Source organism: Rhamphochromis longiceps, linkage group LG13, assembly GCF_057381845.1.
Source record: "Rhamphochromis longiceps isolate RC_006_pf linkage group LG13, R_longiceps_female_GT1.1, whole genome shotgun sequence".
NCBI classification, from domain to species: domain Eukaryota; kingdom Metazoa; phylum Chordata; class Actinopteri; order Cichliformes; family Cichlidae; genus Rhamphochromis; species Rhamphochromis longiceps.
Genome location: NC_140569.1, coordinates 31823321 through 31846411, shown reverse-complemented (window position 1 = coordinate 31846411; position 23091 = coordinate 31823321). Strand labels below are relative to the sequence as shown.

The window sequence follows — 23091 nt, the reverse complement described above, 5'->3', positions numbered from 1 at the left end:
TTTTAGAATGTGGACTTCCATGAGGCCGAAAGTGAAATGGAGAAGACACTCATTGGCATCTACGTCATCAAACCAGAAGGAGAGCGTGACCTTGACCCGGCAGAAGACATTGGTATCATAATTGAGGGTGTCGCTGTGCTCAGAGATCTTCCTGATGTTGCCACTGCTGTTGTGTTGTTGTTCGGCCTGATCTACACTTTAAACATGAGCTACCCATCCAACCTCAGGTACACTTTTGAGTTTTTTCAGAAAGTACTGATGGGACTTGATGCTAAGAAGCTATCAAACAAAGTTCAAGTGCTCAGAAACAAACTCCTTGAATAAAGAGGAGGAAGCGGGAGGCCCTTATTGCTTAACTTAGTTTGAATGCTTTACGTTCAGGTATAGTTAAGTTGTTCATAAACACTTTTTTTCATTGTCAGTACTGTTTCTTGGGAACATTCACCAGTTTTAGAGAACAATAATGTTCATTTGCATTTTAGCAAAATACTGTTACTTAAAAAATTGGTGTTGCACTTCTTCTACTGCTACTTGACAACATACAGAAAATGACAGACATTTTTAAAAGTTTTAGCGGTTAGGCCGCTGTGATTTGATATTTCAAAGAATGTGACATTTGGCAGCTGTCTGCAACTTGGGATGTAACCATAACTTGAAAAACTGAGTAGCACTGTTTTACAGTACAGTTTTTGAACAAAACAGCCAATTTTCACTGTTTTAAATGAGTTTAGTTTGCTCTTTCATGCTTATCAGTGTTTGAAAATAATTCCTGAAACGTCTTGTAATATGTAGGATTTTTTTTGATAATTTGGATGCTTTCTGGACCAGTTGAAAGACAAGTTGGTTAGCACTTCACTGATCTTTGAAGTAAAATATTGTTTTATGCACAAAGTATTTAGTTAAAGTTGTAACAAGTTGTCTGCATTGATTGCACTTTGTGTTAAGCTACGGCTCTACAGTCTTTTCGGTCTGTCAACAAGTATTTAATATGCACTGAATGTGCTTAGTAAAGACAGGACTTTGTTGGATCATTTTTTAAATCATTTTAGTTTGACGACAAGTTGGTTAGCACTTTATACTGATCTACATTTTCTGCACAAAATATTCACTTGGAATTTGTAACAAGTTGCATTGATTGCACTTTGTGTTAAGCTGTTGTGCTTGGAAAAAAGTATTTTATATGCACTGAATGTGCTTATTAAAGGCAGGATTGTGTTTGATAATTTGGGTGCTGTCTTCATTTCTTCCTAAAAGATCTCCCTAAGATTTACTTAAAAATGTTATGTCAAGTGGTTCCACATAACTGCTTTAAGTAACTTTTAAGAAACTTTGCTATTTTGTATGGAAGTAACCAGTGTAAATGATTTATTTGTAATTGTAATGAATAGAAATTACTTAACAATTTTATATAATTCAAAAGCAACAAAGTTATGTAGCAGCTACATAACAGTTTTACAAAGATACTACCTAACCAGGTTATGTCCTTCTAAAGCAGAAAAGTTATGTACCAGCTAAGTAACAGTATTACAAAGATATTGCCTAAACAAGTTATGTAGGCTTAAAGCGACAAAGATAAGTATCAGCTGAGCATTGCAATTAAGTTACATTTAGCCAATACACTTACGTAAATCTAACTTAACAGTATTGAGTTCAAACTAAGTAACAACATTTCTTAAAAGTTACTTAAAGCAGTTGTGTGGAACCACTTGACATAACTTTAAGTAAATCTAATGTTTTATTTTTTTGAGTGTACCCTCCAGATTTCAGCAGGGCCACTGTTGTTGGATGAGGCAATCCACATTACACCAGGGCTTGTGTTGCTGGTTGATGTGTTCCACAATACAAAAGGGCCTGTGCTACTGGCTGAGGACATTCACATTACACCAGGGCCTGTGGTGCTGGCCAATACCATCCACATTTCACCAGTGCCAGTGTTGCTGGCTGAGGCCATCCACATTACACCACTGCCAGTGCTTCCTGTGATTCCACCATCACAACACCAGGGCCTGTGCTACTTGCTGATGCCATCCACATTACACCAGGGCCTGTGGTGCTGACCAATATCATGCACATTTCACCAGGGCCAGTTGTGTTGGCTAAGGCTATTCACAATACACCAGGGTGTGTGGTGCTGACCAATACCATCCATATTTAACCAGGGCCTTTTGTGCTGGATGAGGCCCTTCACATTACACCAGGGTCAGTGCTTCCTGTGAGGCCATCTTCAGCCGACCAGGGCCTCTGCTGCTCGTTGATGCCGTCCACATTACACCAGGGCCTGTGGTGCTGGCCAATACCATCCACATTTCACCAGGGACAGTGCTTCCTGTGAGGCCATCTTCACCACACCAGTGAGTGTGCTTTTGGCTGAGGCCATCCACAAAACATCACGGCCTGTGGTGCTGGCCAATACCATCCACATTACACCAGGGACAGTGCCTCCCTTGAGGCCATCTTCACCCAACCAGGGCCTCTGCTGCTTGTTGATGCCATCCACATTACACCTGGGCCGGTGGTGCTGACCAATATCATGCACATTTCACGAGGGCCACTGTTGTTGGCTGAGGCCATCCACATTACACCAGGGACAGTGCTTCCTGTGAGGCCATATTCACCCCACCAGGGCCTCTGCTGCTCGTTGATGCCATCCACATTACAACAGGGCCTGTGCTACTGGCTGAGGATATTTAAATTTGACCAGGGCCTGTGTTGGTGGCTGATCCCATCCACAATATACAAAGGCCTGTGCTACTGGCTGATGCCATCAACATTTCACCAGGGCCAGTGCTCCCTGTGAAGCCATCTTCACCACACCACTGCCTGCGTTGCTGTCTGATACCATCCACATTGCACCAGGGCTTGTGTTTCTGGCTGATGACATCCACAAAACACAGGGGCCTGTGATACTGGCTGATGCCATCCACATTACACCACTTCCAGTGCTTCCTGTGAGGCCATCATCACCACACCAGGGCCTGTGGTGCTGGATGAGGCCATTCACATTACACTAGGGCCTGTGCTACTCGTTGATACCATCCACATTTCACCAGGGTTTGTGTTGCTGGCTGATGCGATCCATAATGCACAAGGGCCTTTGCTACTGGCTGAAGACATTCACATTACACCAGGGCCTGTGGTGCTGGCCAATACCATCCACATTTCACCAGGACCACTGTTGTTGGCTGAGGCCATCCACATTACAACAGGGCCTGTGCTACTGACTGAGGATATTTACATTTCACCAGGGCCTGTGGTCATGGCTGAGGCCAATTACATTTCACCAGGGCCTGTGTTGGTGGCTGATCCCATCCACAATATACAAAGGCTTGTGCTACTGGCTGATGCCATCAACATTACACCAGGGCCAGTGCTCCCTGTGAATTGAATTCTATAAGATAAAGCCATGAATATGTGTGTCTTCTATCAAAAGTTACAGCTATTTATATGAAGTTGTACAAAAGCACTTCATTTCGTCAAGACAGTGCGTTTCTCACTGTTACATGCATTTAAATGGGGAATTCGCCCGAAACAAAGTATAGATTTTCATTATGTGAATAACTTGAAAATCTCAGCACAAACAACTGCAAAACCTGTTTGCCCAGCACGGGGATATTGAATTCTATAACATAAAGCCATAAATATGTATGTATGAGTCTTCTATCAAAAGTTAGAGCTATTTTTCACATTTTCCCTGGTGTAATGTGTTGCTGGCTGAGGCCATACACATTCCACCAGGGCCTATGCTCCCTGTGAGGCCATATTCACCACACCAGGGCTTGTGCTGCTGGATGATACCATCCACATTTCAGCAGGGCCTGCGTTAATGGCTCATGCCATCCACATTACACCAGGGCCTGTGTTACTGGCTGAGGACATTCACATTACACCAGGGCTTGTGGTGCTGGCCAATATCATCCACATTTCATCAGGGCCACTGTTTTTGACTGAGGCCATACAGTTTACACTAGGGACAGTGATTCCTGTGAGGCCATCTTCAAGCCACCAGGGCCTGTGGTGCTCACCGATATCATGCACATTTCACCAGAGCCAGTGGTGTTGGCTAAGACCATTCACATTACACCAGGGTGTGTGGTGCTGACCAATACCATCCATATTTCACCAGGGCCAGTGTCTTTGGATGAGGCCATCCACATTACACCAGGGTCTGTGCTACTCGCTGATACCATCCAAATTTCACCAGGGCTTGTGTTGCTGGCTGATGCGTTCCACAATACACAAGGGCCTGTGCTACTGGCTGAGGACATTCACATTACACCAGGGTGTGTGGTGCTGGCCAATACCATCCACATTTCACCAGGGCCACTGTTGTTGGCTGAGGCCATACACTTTACATTAGGGACAGTGATTCCTGTGAGTTCATCTTCACCACACCAGGGCCTGTGCTTTTGGCTGAGGCCATCCACATTACACCAGGGCCTGTGGTGCTGACCGATATCATGCACATTTCACCAGGGCCAGTGGTGTTTGCTAAGGCCATTCACATTACACCAGGGTGTGTGGTGCTGACCAATACCATCCATATTTCACCAGGGCCTCTGTTGTTGGATGAGGCCATCCACATTACAAAGAGGCCTGTGCTACTGGCTGAGGATATTTAAATTTCAATAGGGCCTGTGTTGGTGGCTGATCCCATCAATATTACACCAGGGCCAGCGCTCCCTTTGAAGCCATATTCACCACACCAAGGCCTGCGTTGCTGGCTGAGGCCATCCACATTACATCAGGGCCAGTGCTCCCTTTGAAGCCATATTCACCACACCAGGGCCTGTGCTGCTGGCTGATACCATCCACATTTTACCAGGGCCTGCGTTGCTGGGTAATGCCATCCACATTACACCAGAGCCTATTCTACTCGTTGGTGCCATCCACATTACACCAGGGCCTTTTGTGCTGGATGAGGCCCTTCACATTACACCAGGGCCTGTGCTACTCGTTGATACCATCCACATTTCACCAGGGTTTGTGTTGCTGGCTGATGTGATCCATAATACACAAGGGCCTGTGCTACTGGCTGAAGACATTCACATTACACCAGGGCCTGTGGTGCTGGCCAATACCATCCACATTTCACCAGGACCACTGTTGTTGGCTGAGGCCATCCACATTACATCACGGCCTGTGATGCCGCCTTCTACCACCCACATTACACCAGGGACAATGCTTCCTGTGAGGCCATCTTCACCACAGCAGGGAGTGTGCTACTGGCTGATGCCATCCACAATACACAAGGGCCAGTGGTGTTGGTTTAGGACATTCTAGTTACACCGGGGCCTGTGGTGCTGAATGATATCATGCACATTTCACCAGATCAAGTGGTGTTGTCTATGGCCATTCACATGTGTGGTGCCGACCAATACCATCCATATTTCACGAGGGACAGTGTTGTTAGATGAGGCCATTCACATTTTACCAGGGCCTGTGGTCATGGCTGAGGCCAACTACATTTCACCAGGGCCTGTGTTGGTGGCTGATCCCATCCACAATATACAAAGGCCTGTGCTACTGGCTGATGCCATCAACATTACACCAGGGCCAGTGCTCCCTGTGAGGCCATCTTCACCACACCAGGGCCTGCGTTGCTGGCTGATGTGATCCACAATTCACAAGGGCCTGTGCTACTGGCTAAGGCTATTCACATTACACCAGGGTGTGTGGTGCTGACCAATACCATCCATATTTCACCAGGGCCACGGTTGTTGACTGATGCCATACACATTACACCAGGGACAGTGCTTCCTGTGAGGCCACATTCACCCCACCAGGGCCTGTGCTTCTGGCTGATACCATCCTCATTTCACCAGGGCCTGTGTTGCTGGCTGATGCGATCCACAATATACAAGGTCTTGTGCTACTGGCCAATACCATCCAGATTTCAGCAGGGCCAGTGTTGTTGGATGAGGCAATCCACATTACACCAGGGCCTGTGCTGCTAGCCAATACCATCCACATTAAATCACGGCCTGTGATGCCGCCTTCTACCATCCACATCACATCAGGGACAGTGCTTCCTGTGAGGCCACATTCACGCCACCAGGGCCTCTGCTGCTCGTTGATGCCATCCACATTACACCTGGGCCTGTGGTGCTGACCGATATCATGCACATTTCACCAGGGCCAGTGTTGTTAGATGAGGCCATCCACATTACAACAGGGCCTGTGCTACTGGCTGAGGATATTTAAATTTCACCAGGGCCTGTGTTGGTGGCTGATCCCATCCACAATATACAAAGGCCTGTGCTACTGGCTGATGCCATCAACATTACACCAGGGCCAGTGCTCCCTGTGAAGCCATCTTCACCACACCAGGGCCTGTACTGTTGGATGAGGACATCCACATTACACCAGGGACAGTTCTTCCTGTGAGGCCATCATCACCACTCCAGGGCCTGTACTGTTGGATGAGGACATCCACATTACACCAGGGCCTGTGGTCCTGAGAAATATCATGCACAATTCACCAGGGCCAGTGGTGTTGGCTAAGGCTTACATTACACCAGGTTGTGTGGTCCTGACCAATACCATCCACATTTCACCAGGGCCAGTGTTGTTGGCTGAGGCCATACACTTTACTCCAGGGACAGTGCTTCCTGTGAGGCCATCTTCACCATACCAGGGCCTGTGGTGCCTGGCCTAGGATATTTACAGTTTACCAGGGCCGGTGGTCATAGCTGAGGCCAATTACATTTCACCAGGGCCTGTGTTGGTGGCTGATCCCATCCATAGGACACTTGAATATCATAACAACTAGCAATAATAAGCAAATCCGCTTTCCTGCACTTCACTATTTTATCCCATGAAGGCGAAGTAACAAAATCATCCAAAGAAAACTCCATCATCCCACACACCTACCACCCCCACACCAAGAAAACTGCCAAACAGACCAAAAAACACGAAAACCACAGAAAAAGGCAGAGGACGAGCCCCCAATTCATGTTACGACCCGTCTAGGGCCAGGCCATAACATGAGTGAGGCACTCGCTTCCCCCCCAAGACCCAAGCAGCCACAAGAAACAAATCCGTTAGATACAAGGTGATTAATTTACAATGTGAAATAAAGGAACCAAAACGGGAGTGTCAACACTTCAGGGTGAGCCAAGGCCAAAACAATAAACAAAACAAATCTACACAAATCCCGCACCCCTGACCTTACCAAAACAAAGTCAAAAATAAAGACCACCTTAACTAACCCAAAACAGGAGAAAATGGGTTTTGCGAGATCCCGAGTTAGTTTTGCGAGATCTCGCAAAAGTCAGTCTTAATTTTTTTTCTCCCATGTCCTCTGCGGGGCTCCGTACATTGAGGCCTGTGGGGCATTATCAGCCACTGAAACAGTAGACAAATTAATATTTTATACCTTAAGGCTGCCTGTTTATTTAAGGGAGATGAAAAATACATTATAATTGTATATAATAATATCACAGATGATAGATTAAATAGGTTTTTGATAGATGCTTGTGCATTGTTAAAGTCTTATATGTTGAAGTGATCTGAGTATGTCATCTGTTCAAAGCCTCTCCCAGTCAGTGCTGTTCTCTATGCCCGTCTCACTCTACATGATATTTTTTAACATCAGCATGCTAAAGGACTTGTTTGGAAGAGACTGCTATTTTATACGCTAAAATATGTTTTTCTTCTGGGCCAAGCTGGTGAAAACACTTTATTATCCTCTAATAGATTTTTTAAATGCTTGGTGATGGTAGTACCCAAAACTATCTGCATCAGGTACTTCCCTGTGTATTTGGAGAGGATCAGAAGTCCCAGGAATAAAAAAGCAACTAATTATTTATCTGCACAGCCATACAAGTGGCTGACTGCTAGTTTGGTCCTCTGAGGCCGTGTCCTAGTCAGTGTGTCTCACTAGATTTCTCTCTCTTCTGTTAATTGAGAGTTTTTGTTTGTTTTGTGCAGTTCTGGTTAATAAGTGAAATTAATAAAAGCTGCAGAAATATTTTCGTTGCATTTCTGTTTGTTCTGTACTTGCTAACTGTCAGTTCAGAAGAAAATGTAACTGCTGTCTTCCTGGTGCTGTTTGCCAACAAACCCGATAATTTACTTCAAAAAAATGCCTACATATATATTTATAAGCTGAGTTATTATATAACTGAATAATTATATCTTTCAATTCATAACTAATAATGTTTTATTCTAAATTTGTGTCTTTTAGCTTCTTCTGCTTATTATTGTTATCCATCCACTTTCTTCTGCTTATCAAGGACTAGTTTACCCGGGCAGCAGCCTAAGCAGAGAAGCCCACATCTCCCTCTCCCCAGCCACCTCCTCCACTTCTTCTGGGATAACACCAAGACATCCTCAGGCCAGCTGAGAGATATAGCCTCTCCAGAGTGTCCTAGGTCTGCCCTGGGCCTCTTTCTCCTTTTCTCATCAGCCTCTCTTCAACGTGTAGGAATAGCAGCTCTACTCTGAGCCCCTTTTGAGTAACTGAACTCCTCAGCCTGTCTTTAAGGGAGAGGCAACACCCTTAGAGAAAGCTCGTGTTTTTCATCTGTCAGTCCTCTGCTCACCTGTCCCCAAACTCGTAAACAAGAGAAGATTAAACTCCTCCGCTTGATGCTGCAAGTCATTGTTTTTTATTGTCTTTTTCTTAATATATTCAGATAATTTTAAAAATATATGTACAACAGTTTGTTTATGCAGTCAGCATTTGTATATATACAGCAGTATTCTCAAACAAGCAACAGCGAACACACCTGTGTGAGGCAAATTCCACAATCACAGTTCAATCAGTCCCCCCACCCTGACACTTTTTTCCACTTTAAGTGAGGAAATGGAATTAAATCTGGACACATCTTTATCTTTTTTGGACATATCAACATATCTTTTTAAGGTTAAGAGAATATGGTCATCAGATTGGAGAAGCTGACCAATCAGAGCTGTGATAATGATATTTAAGGATATTTAAGGTGTGTTGACTGGTTCATAACGTCAGCTCATGTGAGAAAACATCCCATGCTAAAAGTTGCCGCTAGCTGCTGGTTGATGGTGAATTTATTGTGTGTTTCCACAGTCTGTACAGATGAAGAGTAGCAGAGCTGGAGATAAGGCAGGAGGAAAAGTTGACTCAATTCAATTTCAGTTTATTTATATAGCGTTAATCACAACAACAGTCACCTCAAGACACTTTATACTGCAAGGTGGAGGCCCTATTGTAATACAGAGAAAACTAAATGATCAAAACAACCCCTTTTGAGCGAGCACTTGGTGACTGTGGGAAGGAAAAACACCATTTTAACTGGAAGAAACTTCCAATAGAACCAGGTATAGGGAGGGGCAGCCTCTGAGGACTGGTTGGGGTTGAGGGGAGGGAGAAAGGACAAAGGGCACGCTGTGGAAGAGAGCCACTCTATGAGCTGTTCATTCAGTTTGTGGTTTAGCTTGACTCCATGACGTTTCTGAACTAATGCTTTGCTCAATTAATGTTGCAATGAATTATGGGTGGATTTTACTGATATTCTATCTTTATGTTGTCACCAAACAGATCTACAGATTTGGGATTAGCTACAGGCTCCTCCACCTCCGCTGGCTCTTCTGTCCTGCCCAGGATGGCGCCCCCGGTGCCCCCTCGTCAGGTCTAGCAGTCTTACTGTCCATCCAACAGCTCCTTCTCCCCTCTTACAGCCCCTATGGGAGCTCCATCTGTGGTGGCCACAGGCCTTACAGCTACAGCTACGGTGGCGGCTGCAGCCTGGGAGGATACAGACACACACCTCACCTTGAGGACATCCCCCCAGCAGGTTTGTGCAGCAGGCTGAAGAGATGGAACAGCAAGCACTCACATATTCATATGAGTACATTTTGTTGTTTTGAGAGGTGTACTCAACACAGGACAGTGGCTGCAGGTGCTAATTGTTTTGAGTTAAAAGTAATTAAGGATGCTGTTGCAAAGTTTGATAATAGAATCCGAACCTGGTAATGTTCAGGGCTGCAGTACACGTGTAAAGATGAGTCTGCTTGTACGACATCATATGTGCCTTTGTGTAACTCAGTGACAAATAAATTGGGTACCATAGCTCCATATGCCATTAGTTACTTTAAAAGTGGGAGGAAAAGCAGAAGGACTTGTTTTTGGTTAAGACCAGTTAAAATTATGAATGTCTTTCATTCAGTTTCCTTGCTTGGTTTAGACACTAACTGGGCGAGCGAGGAGGACAACCACGTGGTGGCCAGAGGAGAATATGACTTTACAGCTGCTTCTCAGGAGGAGCTTTCTATGCGAGCTGGAGAGATGCTCAACCTCGCTCCTAAAGGTGATGAGCTTTTTACTAGTTGCAGGACATTTGATTCTGAGTGCTTGGACCCAAAACCTTCTATTTTTGTTTTCCTTATCTTAGAAATAACAGATGAGGGCTCTTCTTTTGTGTGTGCGTGCCCCATGTTTACAACTATCTCCCTCGTGTTTAGAGCTACAGCCCCGTGTGCGTGGCTGGCTCCTGGCCAGCGTGGACGGTGAGACCACCGGCTCGTCCCAGCAAACTACGTTAAGATCCTCAGTTCACAATTGGACGTCACTGATCACGTGACTGTGGCCAAACGAATCAAGCATCGACAGAGTGCTTCTGAAGCGGTGTGTTGGTGTTTTTTGACACACGCGCCGGAGCGTCAGCTTCAAGCTGGCCATCACTAATTTATAGCATTCGTCCTCTTGTGTGCGTTACTGGTCCGTCTGTGTTCCTCCATGCTTTTTTTCCTGCTTGTCAGCCTTTGTGTTTTAACTCCATTCCCTCGTGTCCAGGTTTGTTATTTGGTTCTCAGCTTTCCCAGTTTAGGTTTTCCTAGTTTTGTTTCTCGCCTCCCTCGCCTTTGTTTGTATGTCACTCTCCATAAATAAAGCTCACTCACATCAGCAGTGCCTGCATCTTGGGTCCTCCATTCATATCTCGATACGCAAACCCTGACATTTATTGTGTAGTTACTGGTGGTGATCAGAGGGCCCGGTGGCGCCAGTGTACGGCAGCCTCGCCTCTGTCAGTGCGCCCCAGGGTGGCTGTGGCTACAATGTAGCTTGCCATCGCCAGTGTGTGAATGTGTGTGTGTGTGAATGGGTGGATGACTGAATGTAGTGTGAAGCGCTTTGGGGTCCTTAGGGACTAGTAAAGCGCTATACAAAATGCAGGCCATGCAGGCAGGCCATACTGCTAGGAAGTGCTGACAAAATATGAAATTATGACGCTATTTATGTAGAGGCACAGTTGTTACGGCCCTAGCTGGGCCTCCTGATACTGCCCTTGTGTGGGCGTGGTGTTTTTCTCCGCCTCCTCCTCTTTTGCTCCACCCCCCTGTCTCTCTCTTGCTCTCTCTCTCCCCAGGACACAGCTGCTGCTCATTGGACTCACTTACCACCTGGGCCCAGTCAGCAATCACCTCTCTGAGGTCATATAAGCTGGGGATGAGCTGTGAGCAGAGTGTGTGGGGTGTCTCTGCTTGGTGTGTAGGTAGCCTGCCTGAAGTGTGGAGTTGTGGAAGCAGTATAGCTGCTTTACGTGAGTAGTGTGGGCTTGTGGGCCTTGGCAGCAGTAAAGCCAGCTGCTGTTAGTGACAGGGTGAGCTTGTGGGCCCCTGGAAGTGCCTCCTCGTGGTGTGGAGTTTTTGTTTGGTTGTTGTTCTTTGTTGTTGCAACCTTTTTTCCCTTTTTCGGCATGTTATTGGTAATACGGCGTTGCCGGCTCCTTATGTTATGATTATCTACAATAAAGACTGTTATTTACTAAGAACACCTGTCTGTTTTCCTTTCATTCTGTTCTGGACTCATTTGTTACTGGTCCCCTCACTCGCATGCCTAGACCCCTTCGGGGGGGACGTAACAACAGTACTAACACAGAACAGCGGGGACACAGAACCAAAACCTAAGAACTAACAAAGACACGTCAAGAAATCAAAAATTAGTAAAACAAAATAAAAAACACTGAGCCAGTGACCCAGGACCGTGACATTCAGTTTCTCAAGGAGTAATCAAAGCAAACATTTTTTTCTTTTTTTGAATAAGAGATTTCCTTTATGTGTTACATGATGGTGTAAGTTCCAGCACAGCTCATTTAGTTTGCAGAAGTGCTCCGAGGCCCCTATGAAACACATAATTGAAAGAATCTAACAAATTCGAGGGGTGCAGTAGCTGTAGTATGGTCAAAAGAGCTTGACCATACTACCACCTTGTCATGCGAATTCCTGAGATCAGGAATGATAAGGTGGGGCCAGGTTTCACAATGAACTCACCCGAAACTCTGGCTGATTGGGACCCACACCCAGTTTCACACCTTGGCTCAGGCGATTAGAGGATCATCAGGGGGTCCCTTTGTCCCTCTGTGGGGGGAAACTCCCACTAGGTTTATATCTGGGACTCTCCACCATTTGACCTTAGAACTGAAGAAGCTTCTCGGATGAGAGGTGAAACGTCTACAAGTAACTTAAAGAAGTCCAGACGCTTTTCTTTGCAAGCTCCTTTGACTACGATGACCTGGATGACTGAGAACCTTCACAGACATATAGCTGTAGTATGACTTTTTGTTCTCATGCTTCATGACGACTTTACTTTTTTCTTTTTTTTTGGTGGGAGGAAGTTGACATCTCAGTCCATTGTGACGTGCAGATCTTTGACTGGCTTATGAACTCCGTCAGGAGGAACTCGGCAGGAGAGGGAAACAAGGACAAACAAACCCGGCTTGGGGTGATGCTCATGTGTGCCCAGGTGTATGATGTGGCTCTTTGCGGTGACACAGTAAAAATTGTGGCTCTGTGACTGGTTGGCTGCCCCAGCCCTGGCCCTTCATGTATTTCAGTAATGTCTTTTTCTCCCGTCTCCTCCTCTCGTTTACATGTTTTGCCCTTGTGACCCATTCCTTCTGTCACGTGTGTTTCCCCCCCCAGCCATCATGTTCTGTTTGTGCTTAGTTATGTCCATGTCTCATCTCCAGTCCCCTTTTCCCTCTGTATGTATTCACAGTGTACGTGTTCCTCGTCGGTTCGTCATGTTAAGTCTGCGAGTCTTATTCCGTCATGTGTCATGTATCACTCCAAATCTCACTACCTTTAACTGATAATAACTGTTTCCTGATTGTTATGTCTAAAAGGTATTGCACAATCGCCTCTAGTAGAGGATCAGGTTTGTTTTCCACTGATAATGGATTTTAACATGACTGACCAATGATTGTGGAGCACGTCCATGTAGGATCTTATAAATACAACGAGCAAACTTAAATGTTTTAAAATGTTCAAAACTTAATATATTATATTTCTGAAGTATGACGGAAGGAAAAAAAGTTTCACCATCCATCTTCATCCGCTTTATCCGGGGCCGGGTCGCGGGGGCAGCAGCCTAAGCAAAGAGGCCCAGACCTCCCTCTCCCCAGCCATGTCCTCCAGCTTGTCCGGGGGAACACCAAGGCGTTCCCAGGCCAGCCGAGAGATATAATCTCTCCAGCATGTCCTGGATCTGCCCCGGGGCCTCCTCCCGGTGGGACATGCCTGGAACACCTCACCCAGCAGGCGCCCAGGGGGCATCCTTGTCAGATGCCCGAACCACCTCAGCTGGCTCCTTTCGATGTGGAGCAGCAGCTGCTCTACTCTGAGCCCCCTCCCGGATGGCCGAACTTCTCACCCTATCTCTAAGGGAGAGGCCAGCCACCCTTCGGAGGAAGCTCATTTCTGCCGCTTGTATCCGCGATCTCGTTCTTTCGGTCACTACCCACAGCTCGTGGCCATAGGTGAGGGCAGCCTGGCGGAGCCCATCACCCACCGGGAACGAGTCCGACTTATTGCCGGCAATGCGAACCAAGCTCTTGCAACGGTTGTATAGGGATCGAATGGCCCGTAGCAATGGGCCAGACACCCCATACTCCCGCAACACCTCCCACAGGACACCCCGAGGGACACGGTCGAATGCCTTCTCCAAGTCCACAAAACACATGTAGACTGGTTGGGCAAACTCCCATGCACCCTCAAGTATCCTGGAGAGGATAAAGAGCTGGTCCAGTGTTCCACGACCAGGACGAAAACCGCATTGTTCCTCCTGTATCTGAGGTTCGACTAACGGACGAACTCTCTCGAAAAGTTTCACATTTTTAAAAAAATCCAATTTCATATGATCAAATTTATGTCAAAAAGTTCATATTTATTCCCTCGTATGTCATGTGTGAGTACTGTACTATAAATGTCATATATCAGATGATACTGATAACCTAATGCTAATTGCAATAACTATGCAGAGGTCTCTAGGCCTCGACTTTTATGGAGCATGTGAAGTTTGGGGCAGAGTGGACAAAGAAAAGTTTCTCAGCAGGTTCAACAGGTTGCTACAACACAGGCCGATGGAGTATTGCACTCACTCATCCAAACTGGCAAACATGTAACATACACTCTAAGACTGATCCTGCTCTTTACTCCTTTGCTATGATTTAATTTGATATTATGTAGCCTTGGAGACAGTTTGCATAGATTAGAATGTTAGATTCCTGTGATGTCATCAATGCCCGATGTTTTGTTTTAATGTCTTGTGATAGTTCTAAGTGCAGACAAAGTCAGAGTTCAAGTGAGTTTAGTCCAATTTTGAACCAGTTTCTGACATGTGGTCAAAATCTTGGCCGACCTTTACCACACCACGTGCTGTGGGTGTGCGTAAAAATATAGGTGAGTAAAGTCTCCTTTACCTGTTAAATTCAATTTGTTTAATTTTGGGCTTTTACTTCAGGTGTTTTGATTCAGTAACCAAGTGATCTTTGTACAACCTGCAGACCGCCACACTGATCCCTGGTTCCCCTGGTGTATCTACACACAGCACATACAAAAGTCACACTAAAGGTAAGAAGTACATAGGTAAGTTCACACCACACCTGCAGTGATAGAGCCTCTTTCCCAGGCTCTCAGAGTTTAGCTGGTATCCACCTGCACTCTTGGTGGCGCTGTCACTTGGTGTTCGCTCGCTCTGCGGTAGAGTATCACTTCCTGTTCCTGCTCAAACACAGTGGTGTTTCTGAGTAGCTTATTTGCTTAGCAATTTAATTAACAACTTTTAAATACATTCTTTTTTCATAGTATAATCTTCACATGCTTCATCCAAAGCACACTTTCTGTGTACTCACTACCTAATTTATAGCCAAAGTATTCACTCACTGTCTCTGTACTGTTAGCCGACTCGTTAGCACCATGGCTACTTCACCTGTCCCTCCTGCACTTTCTTGCTCATTGTGTCAGATGTTTAGTTACTCCTCGGCCTTCTTTAGCAGTAATGATATCTGTAACAAATGTAGCATATTTGCAGCTCTGGAGGCCAGGATTACTGAATTGGAGACTCTGCTTCGCAACCTTCATTCACCCGTAGCTAGCCAGGCCCCTGTAGCTGGTGCAGCCGAAGATAGTGTAGGCCCCGCTAGCTGTTCCCCGGCAGACCCAAGCAGCTGGGGAAAGAGGGCGGCTGGGTCACGGTGAGGAGGAAGCATAGTCTTAAACAGAAGCCCCAGATACACCACCAACCCGTTCATGTGTGTAACCGTTTTTCCCCATTCGGCGACACACCCGCCGAGGGTCAAACTCTGGTAATTGGTGATTCTGTTCTCAGACACGTGAAGCTAGAGACACCGGCAACCATAGTCAATTGTCTTCCAGGGGCCAGAGCAGGCGACACTGAAGGAAATTTAAAACTGCTGGCTAAGGGTAAACGTAAATTCAGTAAGATCATAATTCACGTCGGCAGTAATGACACCCGGTTACGCCAATCGGAGGTCACTAAAATCAATATTGAATCGGTGTGCAACTTTGCCAAAACAATGTCGGACTCTGTAGTTTTCTCTGGTCCCCTCCCCAATCAGACCAGGAGTGACATGTTTAGCCGCATGTTCTCCTTAAATTGCTGGCTGTCTGAGTGGTGTCCCAGAAACGATGTGGGCTTCATAGATAATTGGCAAACCTTCTGGAGGAAACCTGGTCTTGTTAGGAGAGACGGCATCCATCCCACTTTGGATGGAGCAGCTCTCATTTCTAGAAATATGGACAAATTTATTAAACCCCCCAAAATATGACTATCCAGAGTTGGGACCAGGAAGCAGAGTTGCAGTCTTACACGCCTCTCTGCAGCTTCTCTCCTCCTGCTACCCCCCCAAAAACCCATCTCCATAGAGACTGTGTCAGCTTCCAAAAAGACAAAAAACCAACTAAAAACCAGCAACAAACAACTTAAACATAAACAATTACAAAGAAAGAACAATACAGCATCCACATCTGAACCAAAGAGTAAAACAGTGAAATCTGGATTATTAAACATTAGGTCTCTCTCCTCCAAGTCTCTGTTAGTACATGACTTAATAATTGATCAACAAATTGATTTACTCTGCCTTACAGAAACCTGGTTGCAGCAGGATGATTATGTTAGTTTAAATGAATCAACACCCCCGAGTCATTCTAACTACCAGAAACCTCGAAGCACAGGCCGAGGGGGCGGTGTGGCAGCAATTTTTCACACCAGCCTATTAATTATTGAAAGACCAAGACAGACTTTTAATTCATTTGAAAGCCTGATGCTTAGCCTCGTCCACCCCAGCTGTGAAACTCAGAAACCAGTCTTACTTGTTATCATCTATCATCCACCTGGGCCTTACACAGAGTTTCTGTCTGATTTCTCAGACTTTATATCTAATTTAGTTCTGAGCTCAGATAAAATAATTATTGTGGGTGATTTTAACATCCATGTAGATGCTAAAAGTGACAGCCTCAACATGGCATTTAATCTGTTATTAGACTCAATTGGTTTCTCTCAAAATGTAAAAGAACCCACCCACCACTTTAATCACACTCTAGATCTTGTTTTAACATATGGCATAGAAACTGAACATTTAACAGTGTTTCCTGAAAACCCTCTCCTGTCTGATCATTTCCTGATAACATTTACAATAATTGATTACACAGTGGTGGAGAGTAGACTTTGTCAAAGTAGATGTCTTTCTGAAAGCGCTGTAACTAAGTTTAAGAATATAATCCACCCACTGTTATCATCTTAAATGCCCTGTACCAACACAGAGCAGAGCAGCTATCTGAACACTACCCCAACAGAGGTCGATTATCTTGTTAATAATTTCACCTCCTCACTACGTACGACTCTGGATACTGTAGCTCCTTTGAAAACTAAGGTCTCAAATCAGAAGTACCTGACTCCGTGGTATAATTCTCAAACACATACCCTAAAGCAGATGACTCGTAAGCTGGAGAGGAAATGGCGTGTCACAAATTTAGAGGATCATCATTTAGCCTGGAGAAATAGTTTGCTGCTTTATAAGAAAGCCCTCCGCAAAGCCAGAACATCTTACTATTCATCACTGATTGAAGAAAATAAGAACAACCCCAGGTTTCTCTTCAGCACTGTAGCCAGGCTGACAAAAAGTCAGAGCTCTTTTGAGCCAACAATCCCTTTAACGTTAACTAGTAATGACTTCATGAACTTCTTCACAAATAAAATTTTTATCATTAGAGAAAAAATTACCAGTAATCATCCCACAGATGTAATATTATCTACAGCTACTCTTAGTACCATTGATGTTAAGTTAGACTCTTTTTCTCCAATTGATCTTTCTGAGTTAACTTCAATAATTACTTCCTCCAAACCATCGTGTCTTTTAGACCCCATTCCTACAAAACTGCTCAAAGAAGTCCTGCCATTAATTAATGCTTCGATCTTAAATATGATCAACCTATCTCTAATAATCGGCTATGTACCACAGGCCTTCAAGCTGGCTGTAGTTAAACCTTTACTCAAAAAGCATCTCTAGACCCAGCAGTCTTAGCTAATTATAGGCCAATCTCCAACCTTCCTTTCATATCAAACATCATTGAAAGAGTAGTTGTCAAACAGCTAACAGATCATCTCAGAATCAGAATCAGAATCAGAAAGAATCAGAAAGGGGTTTATTGCCAAATGTTGAGCAGGTTTACAACATTAGGAAATTGCTGCGGTGCTTCAGTGCAAACATAGTGTCATAAATAGCACTTAAATAGTGTCATAAATAGCACTTAAATAGACATGAAAAAATAAAAGTAGGGATAAGAATTAAAAGTGCTACGTAGAAAGATATGTGCATGAGCTATACATGAGATATATACATGAGAATAAGAATTAAGAGTGCTACGTAGAAAGATATATACATGAGTGCAGGTGGTGATCAGTGCCAAACATGGAATGATGCAGTAACACAGCGTAGGGTCATGTGTTAGTGGTGGGAACAGTCATATGGTTATTGTTCATGTGTCCAACAGCAGAGGGGAAGAAACTGTTCTTATGGCGAGAGGTTCTGGTGCGAATGGACCGGAGCCTCCTGCCTGAGGGGAGCAGGTCAAACAGACTGTGTCCAGGGTGAGAAGGGTCAGCTGAGATCCGAGCTGCACGCCGCATCTCCAGAGTAATGGTTTACTTGAAGAGTTTCAGTCAGGTGTCAGAGCTCAGCACAGCACAGAAACAGCTTTAGTGAAGGTTACAAATGATCTTCTTATGGCCTCTGACAGTGGACTCATCTCTGTGCTTGTCCTGCTAGACCTTAGTGCAGCATTCGATACTGTTGACCATAATATCCTATTAGAGCGATTAGAACATGCTGTAGGTATTACAGGTACTGCGCTGCAGTGGTTTGTATCATATCTATCTAATAGACTCCAATTTGTGCATGTAAATGGAGAGTCCTCTTCACACACTGAGGTTAATTATGGAGTTCCACAGGGTTCAGTGCTAGGACCAATTCTGTTTACATTATACATGCTTCCCTTAGGCAGCATCATTAGAAGACATAGCATACATTTACACTGCTATGCAGATGACACCCAGCTCTCTCTGTCCATGAAGCCAGATAACACACACCAATTAGTTAAAGTGCAGGAATGTCTTAAAGACATAAAGACCTGGATGGCTGCTAACTTTCTGCTTCTTAATTCTTAATTCAGATAAAACTGAGGTTATTGTACTCGGCCCTGAAAATCTTAGAAATATGGTATCTAAGCAGATTCTTACTCTGGATGGCATTACCTTGGCCTCCAGTAACACTGTGAGGAACCTTGGAGTCATTTTTGACCAGGACATGTCCTTCAATGCACATATTAAACAAATATGTAAGACTGCTTTCTTCCATTTGCGCAACATCTCTAAAATTAGAAATATCCTGTCTCAGAGGGATGCTGAAAAACTACTTCATGCATTTATTACTTCCAGGCTGGACTACTGTAATTCATTATTATCAGGATGTCCAAAAAACTCGCTGAAAAGCCTTCAGTTAATCCAAAATGCTGCAGCAAGAGTCCTGACAGGGACTAGAAAGAGAGAGCATATTTCTCCTGTATTGGCTTCCCTTCATTGGCTTCCTGTTAAATCCAGAATTGAATTCAAAATCCTGCTCCTCACATGCAAGGTCTTAAATAATCAGGCCCCATCTTATCTTAATGACCTTGTAGTACCATATCACCCTATTAGAGCACTTCGCTCTCTCTCTCTGCAGGCCTACTTGTTGTTCCTAGAGTATTTAAAAGTAGAATGGGAGGCAGAGCCTTCAGTTTTCAGGCCCCTCTTCTGTGGAACCAGCTTCCAGTTTGGATTCGGGAGACAGACACTATCTCTACTTTTAAGATTAGGCTTCAAACTTTCCTTTTTGCTAAAGCATATAGTTAGGGCTGGACCAGGTGACCCTGAATCCTCCCTTAGTTATGCTGCAATAGACGTAGGCTGCCGGGGGATTCCCATGATGCATTGAGTTTTTCCTTTCCAGTCACCTTTCTCACTCACTATGTGTTAATAGACCTCTCTGCATTGAATCATATCTGTTATTAACCTCTGTCTCTCTTCCACAGCATGTCTTTATCCTGTCTTCCTTCTCTCAGCCCAACCGGTCGCAGCAGATGGCCCCGCCCCTCCCTGAGCCTGGTTTTGCCAGAGGTTTCTTCCTGTTAAAAGGGAGTTTTTCCTTCCCACTGTCGCCAAAGTGCTTGCTCATAGGGGGTCATGTGATTGTTGGGTTTTTCTCTGTATCTATGAAGCGCCTTGAGGCGACTTTTGTTGTGATTTGGCACTATATAAATAAAATTGAATTGAATTGAATTAATCACTAGGAAGCTTCTAACAAAGACTGTATGAATGTGTACATTGAGGCAAAGTCAGCTTTCCTACATACAACTAATCACAACCCCTGTGTTTGTTTTGTCTCTCTTTAGAGGACTTAGAAGAAAAATACGAAGAGCAGGGTAAGCTGGGCGAAGGAGGCTTTGGGACTGTCTTCTTTGGAAAACGCAGAGAAGACAATTTCCCAGTATGGCTTTGTTAAGTCTAATTGTTGAATGTTGCCATTGTGTTTCTTAAATTTGTACAGTCTTAGTTCAAGCAGTAGGATCAAAGCCATTCCTTTGATCCTGACCACCTCTCCAACCACTCTGTGCTGGGGGAGGTTTTATTGTAGATACATCCTATCTGAAAGATTTGTTTCTTTTGATGTAAGCTTCCTGCGTTTACGACCCTTTGGTCAGCAGGAGGTCTGACACACACACACACACACACACACACACACACACACACACACACACACACTTACAGAAGTTCACACATATACATAAAATGCTTTGTCTTAGAACCATGTGGGCGTGGCTTTGTTCTGATGTGTTTTGTGTGAACTGTCTCCCAATAAAAGGTAGCAGGAGGAGGTCAGATCTGGGGGTCATTTTCGTGGTGGACACAGACGAGGCCTCCCTTGTGCAAATAATCGATCGATCGACTGTTTTGTTTTCTTCATGATGAATAAGTCTCTAGAATTAGTGGGGTTTGTGGAAACACAAACCCAACAGGCTTCTTATGTGTGCACTTTACAATTCTTCTAGTTCCTCCTGTTCTCTTTTTCTATAACACATTTTCTCTGTAATGCAGGTGGTGATTAAGCATGTTGCTCAGTTTTTAGTCAGCTACCTACCAGTGGTAAGAAATGTTTGTCTTTTTCTGTTGTTTTCCCCCAACGTGTACCTCAAAGGGCCTAATGTTTGAACACTGACCTTGATGTTCTGTTTCTCAAGCTTCTTAATGGTAAAATGACCGAGATTCCCAAGGAGGTGGCATTGCTAATAAAAGTGGGGGCAGGACCAGAGGGTACGAGCAGCAATGTGACGCCCATTTTAAACGACTGGTATGACTTGGAAGACGAACTCATTATGCTCTTTTAAAGGCCAAAAAAACATAGACTTGGAAGCCTACCTGGCAAACAGAAGAATCTTTGTGCACGAGAGGGAGGTTAAGGTCAAGATGACATATATGGCAAACTTTAATGGATAATGTAAATCTGATTATTTGAACATGTTTTTCATTTGTCTGTCTGGTCATAATGAGACAGCTGGTACATGCAGCCGCTGAAATGCAATCCAAGGGTGTCTACCATCGAGACATTAAGCCAGACAATATTGTGTTTGACACATCGCCTGATCATCCAGCATTTCTATGTGTCAAATTCATCGATTTTGGTGTTGGAGTCCCTTTTAGACCAGAAGCAGTCACACGAAGAAATGGTAGGTTGTCAGCCTCACTGTTTAAATGTCCTTGCCTGCCCACACGTTTAGTGTCCACATGAATTCCTTACCATGAATAATTACTTTCTGGATTTTAGGGACCAAATCAGCCGCTGTAAACTGGCAGGACTTTAATGCCACCACAGCAGATTGCGTCACAGTTTTGCAGCTGGGTGCGGTGATGGATTGGCTGGTACATCACATCATCCCTGATGACAACAACACATCTGAGATGCACACTGACATTTCAGAGGGTAAGCTGAATGTTAATTCTTTAACCTGTCGCATTACAAGGATTGAGAATTCTGTTTTCAGTGTTATCTGTATCACTAATGCACACGCAGACTTATATACACACCAACATATAAACTCAAACCACTCTATTGTATTTCTGAACAGATTACAAGTTTAATTCATCCATCCATCCATTCACGTCTGCTTATTCTTTTCAGGGTCGCTGGAGCCTATCCCAGCTGTCATAGGGCGAGAGGCGGGGCACACCCTGGACAGGTCGCCAGTCTGTCGCAGGGCCAACACACAGAGACAGACAACCATTTGCACTCACATTCACTCGCACATTCACACCTATGGGCAATTTGGATTAACCAATTAACCTATCCACAATAAGTGCATGTCTTTGGACAGTGGGAGGAAGCCGGAGTACCCGGAGAGAACCCACGTAAACATGGGGAGAACATGCAAACTCCACACAGAAAGACCCTGGCCTGATGGTGGAATTGAACTCAGGACCTTCTTGCTGTGTGGCAACAGTGCTAACCACCGTGCCACCGTGTTTAATTCAATTCACTTTTATTTATATAGCGCCAAATCACAACAAAAGTCACCTCAAGGTGCTTTATATTGTACAGTAGATACAGAGAAAAGCCCAACAATCATATGACCCCCTATGAGCAAGCACTTTGGCAACAGTGGGAAGGAAAAACTCCCTTTTAACAGGAAGAAACCTCCGGCAGAACCAGGCTCAGGGAGGGGTGGGGCCATCTGTTGTGATTGGTTGGGTGAGAGAAAGAAGACAGGATAAAGACTTTTTGTTTTTTTTATTAGTCCTTTATTTATCCAGGTAAAAAAAATCTCATTGAGATTAAAAATCTCATTTCCAAGAGAGACCTGGCATCATGGCAACAAAAGTCACATACCACATAGGTATATAACATTTAAAACAAATACAATATGCCATACCAACATGTGTAAAATATACAATAACAGATCAAATTAAGAGTACATTAAAAACAATCACACTGAGTAAAAGAGCTGTTTTCTCGTTCCTTTAAGACAGACTTAAACTCTCCCAAGGTAACCAATTCTGATAATTTCAGTTCCTTCTGCAGATTATTCCAGGAAGCAGGGGCAGCGTATTTAAAAGCCTTTTTCCCCAATTCTGTTCTGATTTTCGGGACAATAAATTGTATGATATTGTGCGAACGAAGGCTGTATTGGTTGTGGTTTTTACACATATAAACACATAAATAAGATGGAACCAGCCCAAGGAGAGATTTATAGATAAAGATCAACCAATGGGAGAGTCTGCGAATA

General features: G+C 44.5%; 1 protein-coding gene across 6 annotated transcripts in view; it reads left to right on the top strand.

Annotated features, from left to right (window-relative positions):
- LOC146656124 (uncharacterized) overlaps window positions 1-22751 on the top strand; it is a 28709-nt gene extending 5958 nt beyond the window's left edge. For 3 of the 6 annotated variants that reach the window (XM_085429000.1, XM_085429006.1, XM_085429005.1), the window contains 7 exons: window positions 7-227; window positions 9518-9773; window positions 10164-14829; window positions 20206-20956; window positions 21052-21537; window positions 21636-21791; window positions 21990-22751. In XM_085429000.1, the coding sequence (XP_085285126.1) occupies window positions 7-227; window positions 9518-9614 (318 nt within the window). In that variant the 3' untranslated portion in view covers window positions 9615-9773; window positions 10164-14829; window positions 20206-20956; ... (1 more) ...; window positions 21636-21791; window positions 21990-22751. The remainder of the gene's footprint in view (window positions 1-6; window positions 228-9517; window positions 9774-10163; window positions 14830-20205; window positions 20957-21051; window positions 21538-21635; window positions 21792-21989) is intronic. The other 3 variants (XM_085429001.1, XM_085429002.1, XM_085429003.1) reach the window with 3 other exon arrangements.
- Window positions 22752-23091: the final 340 nt, after the last annotated feature.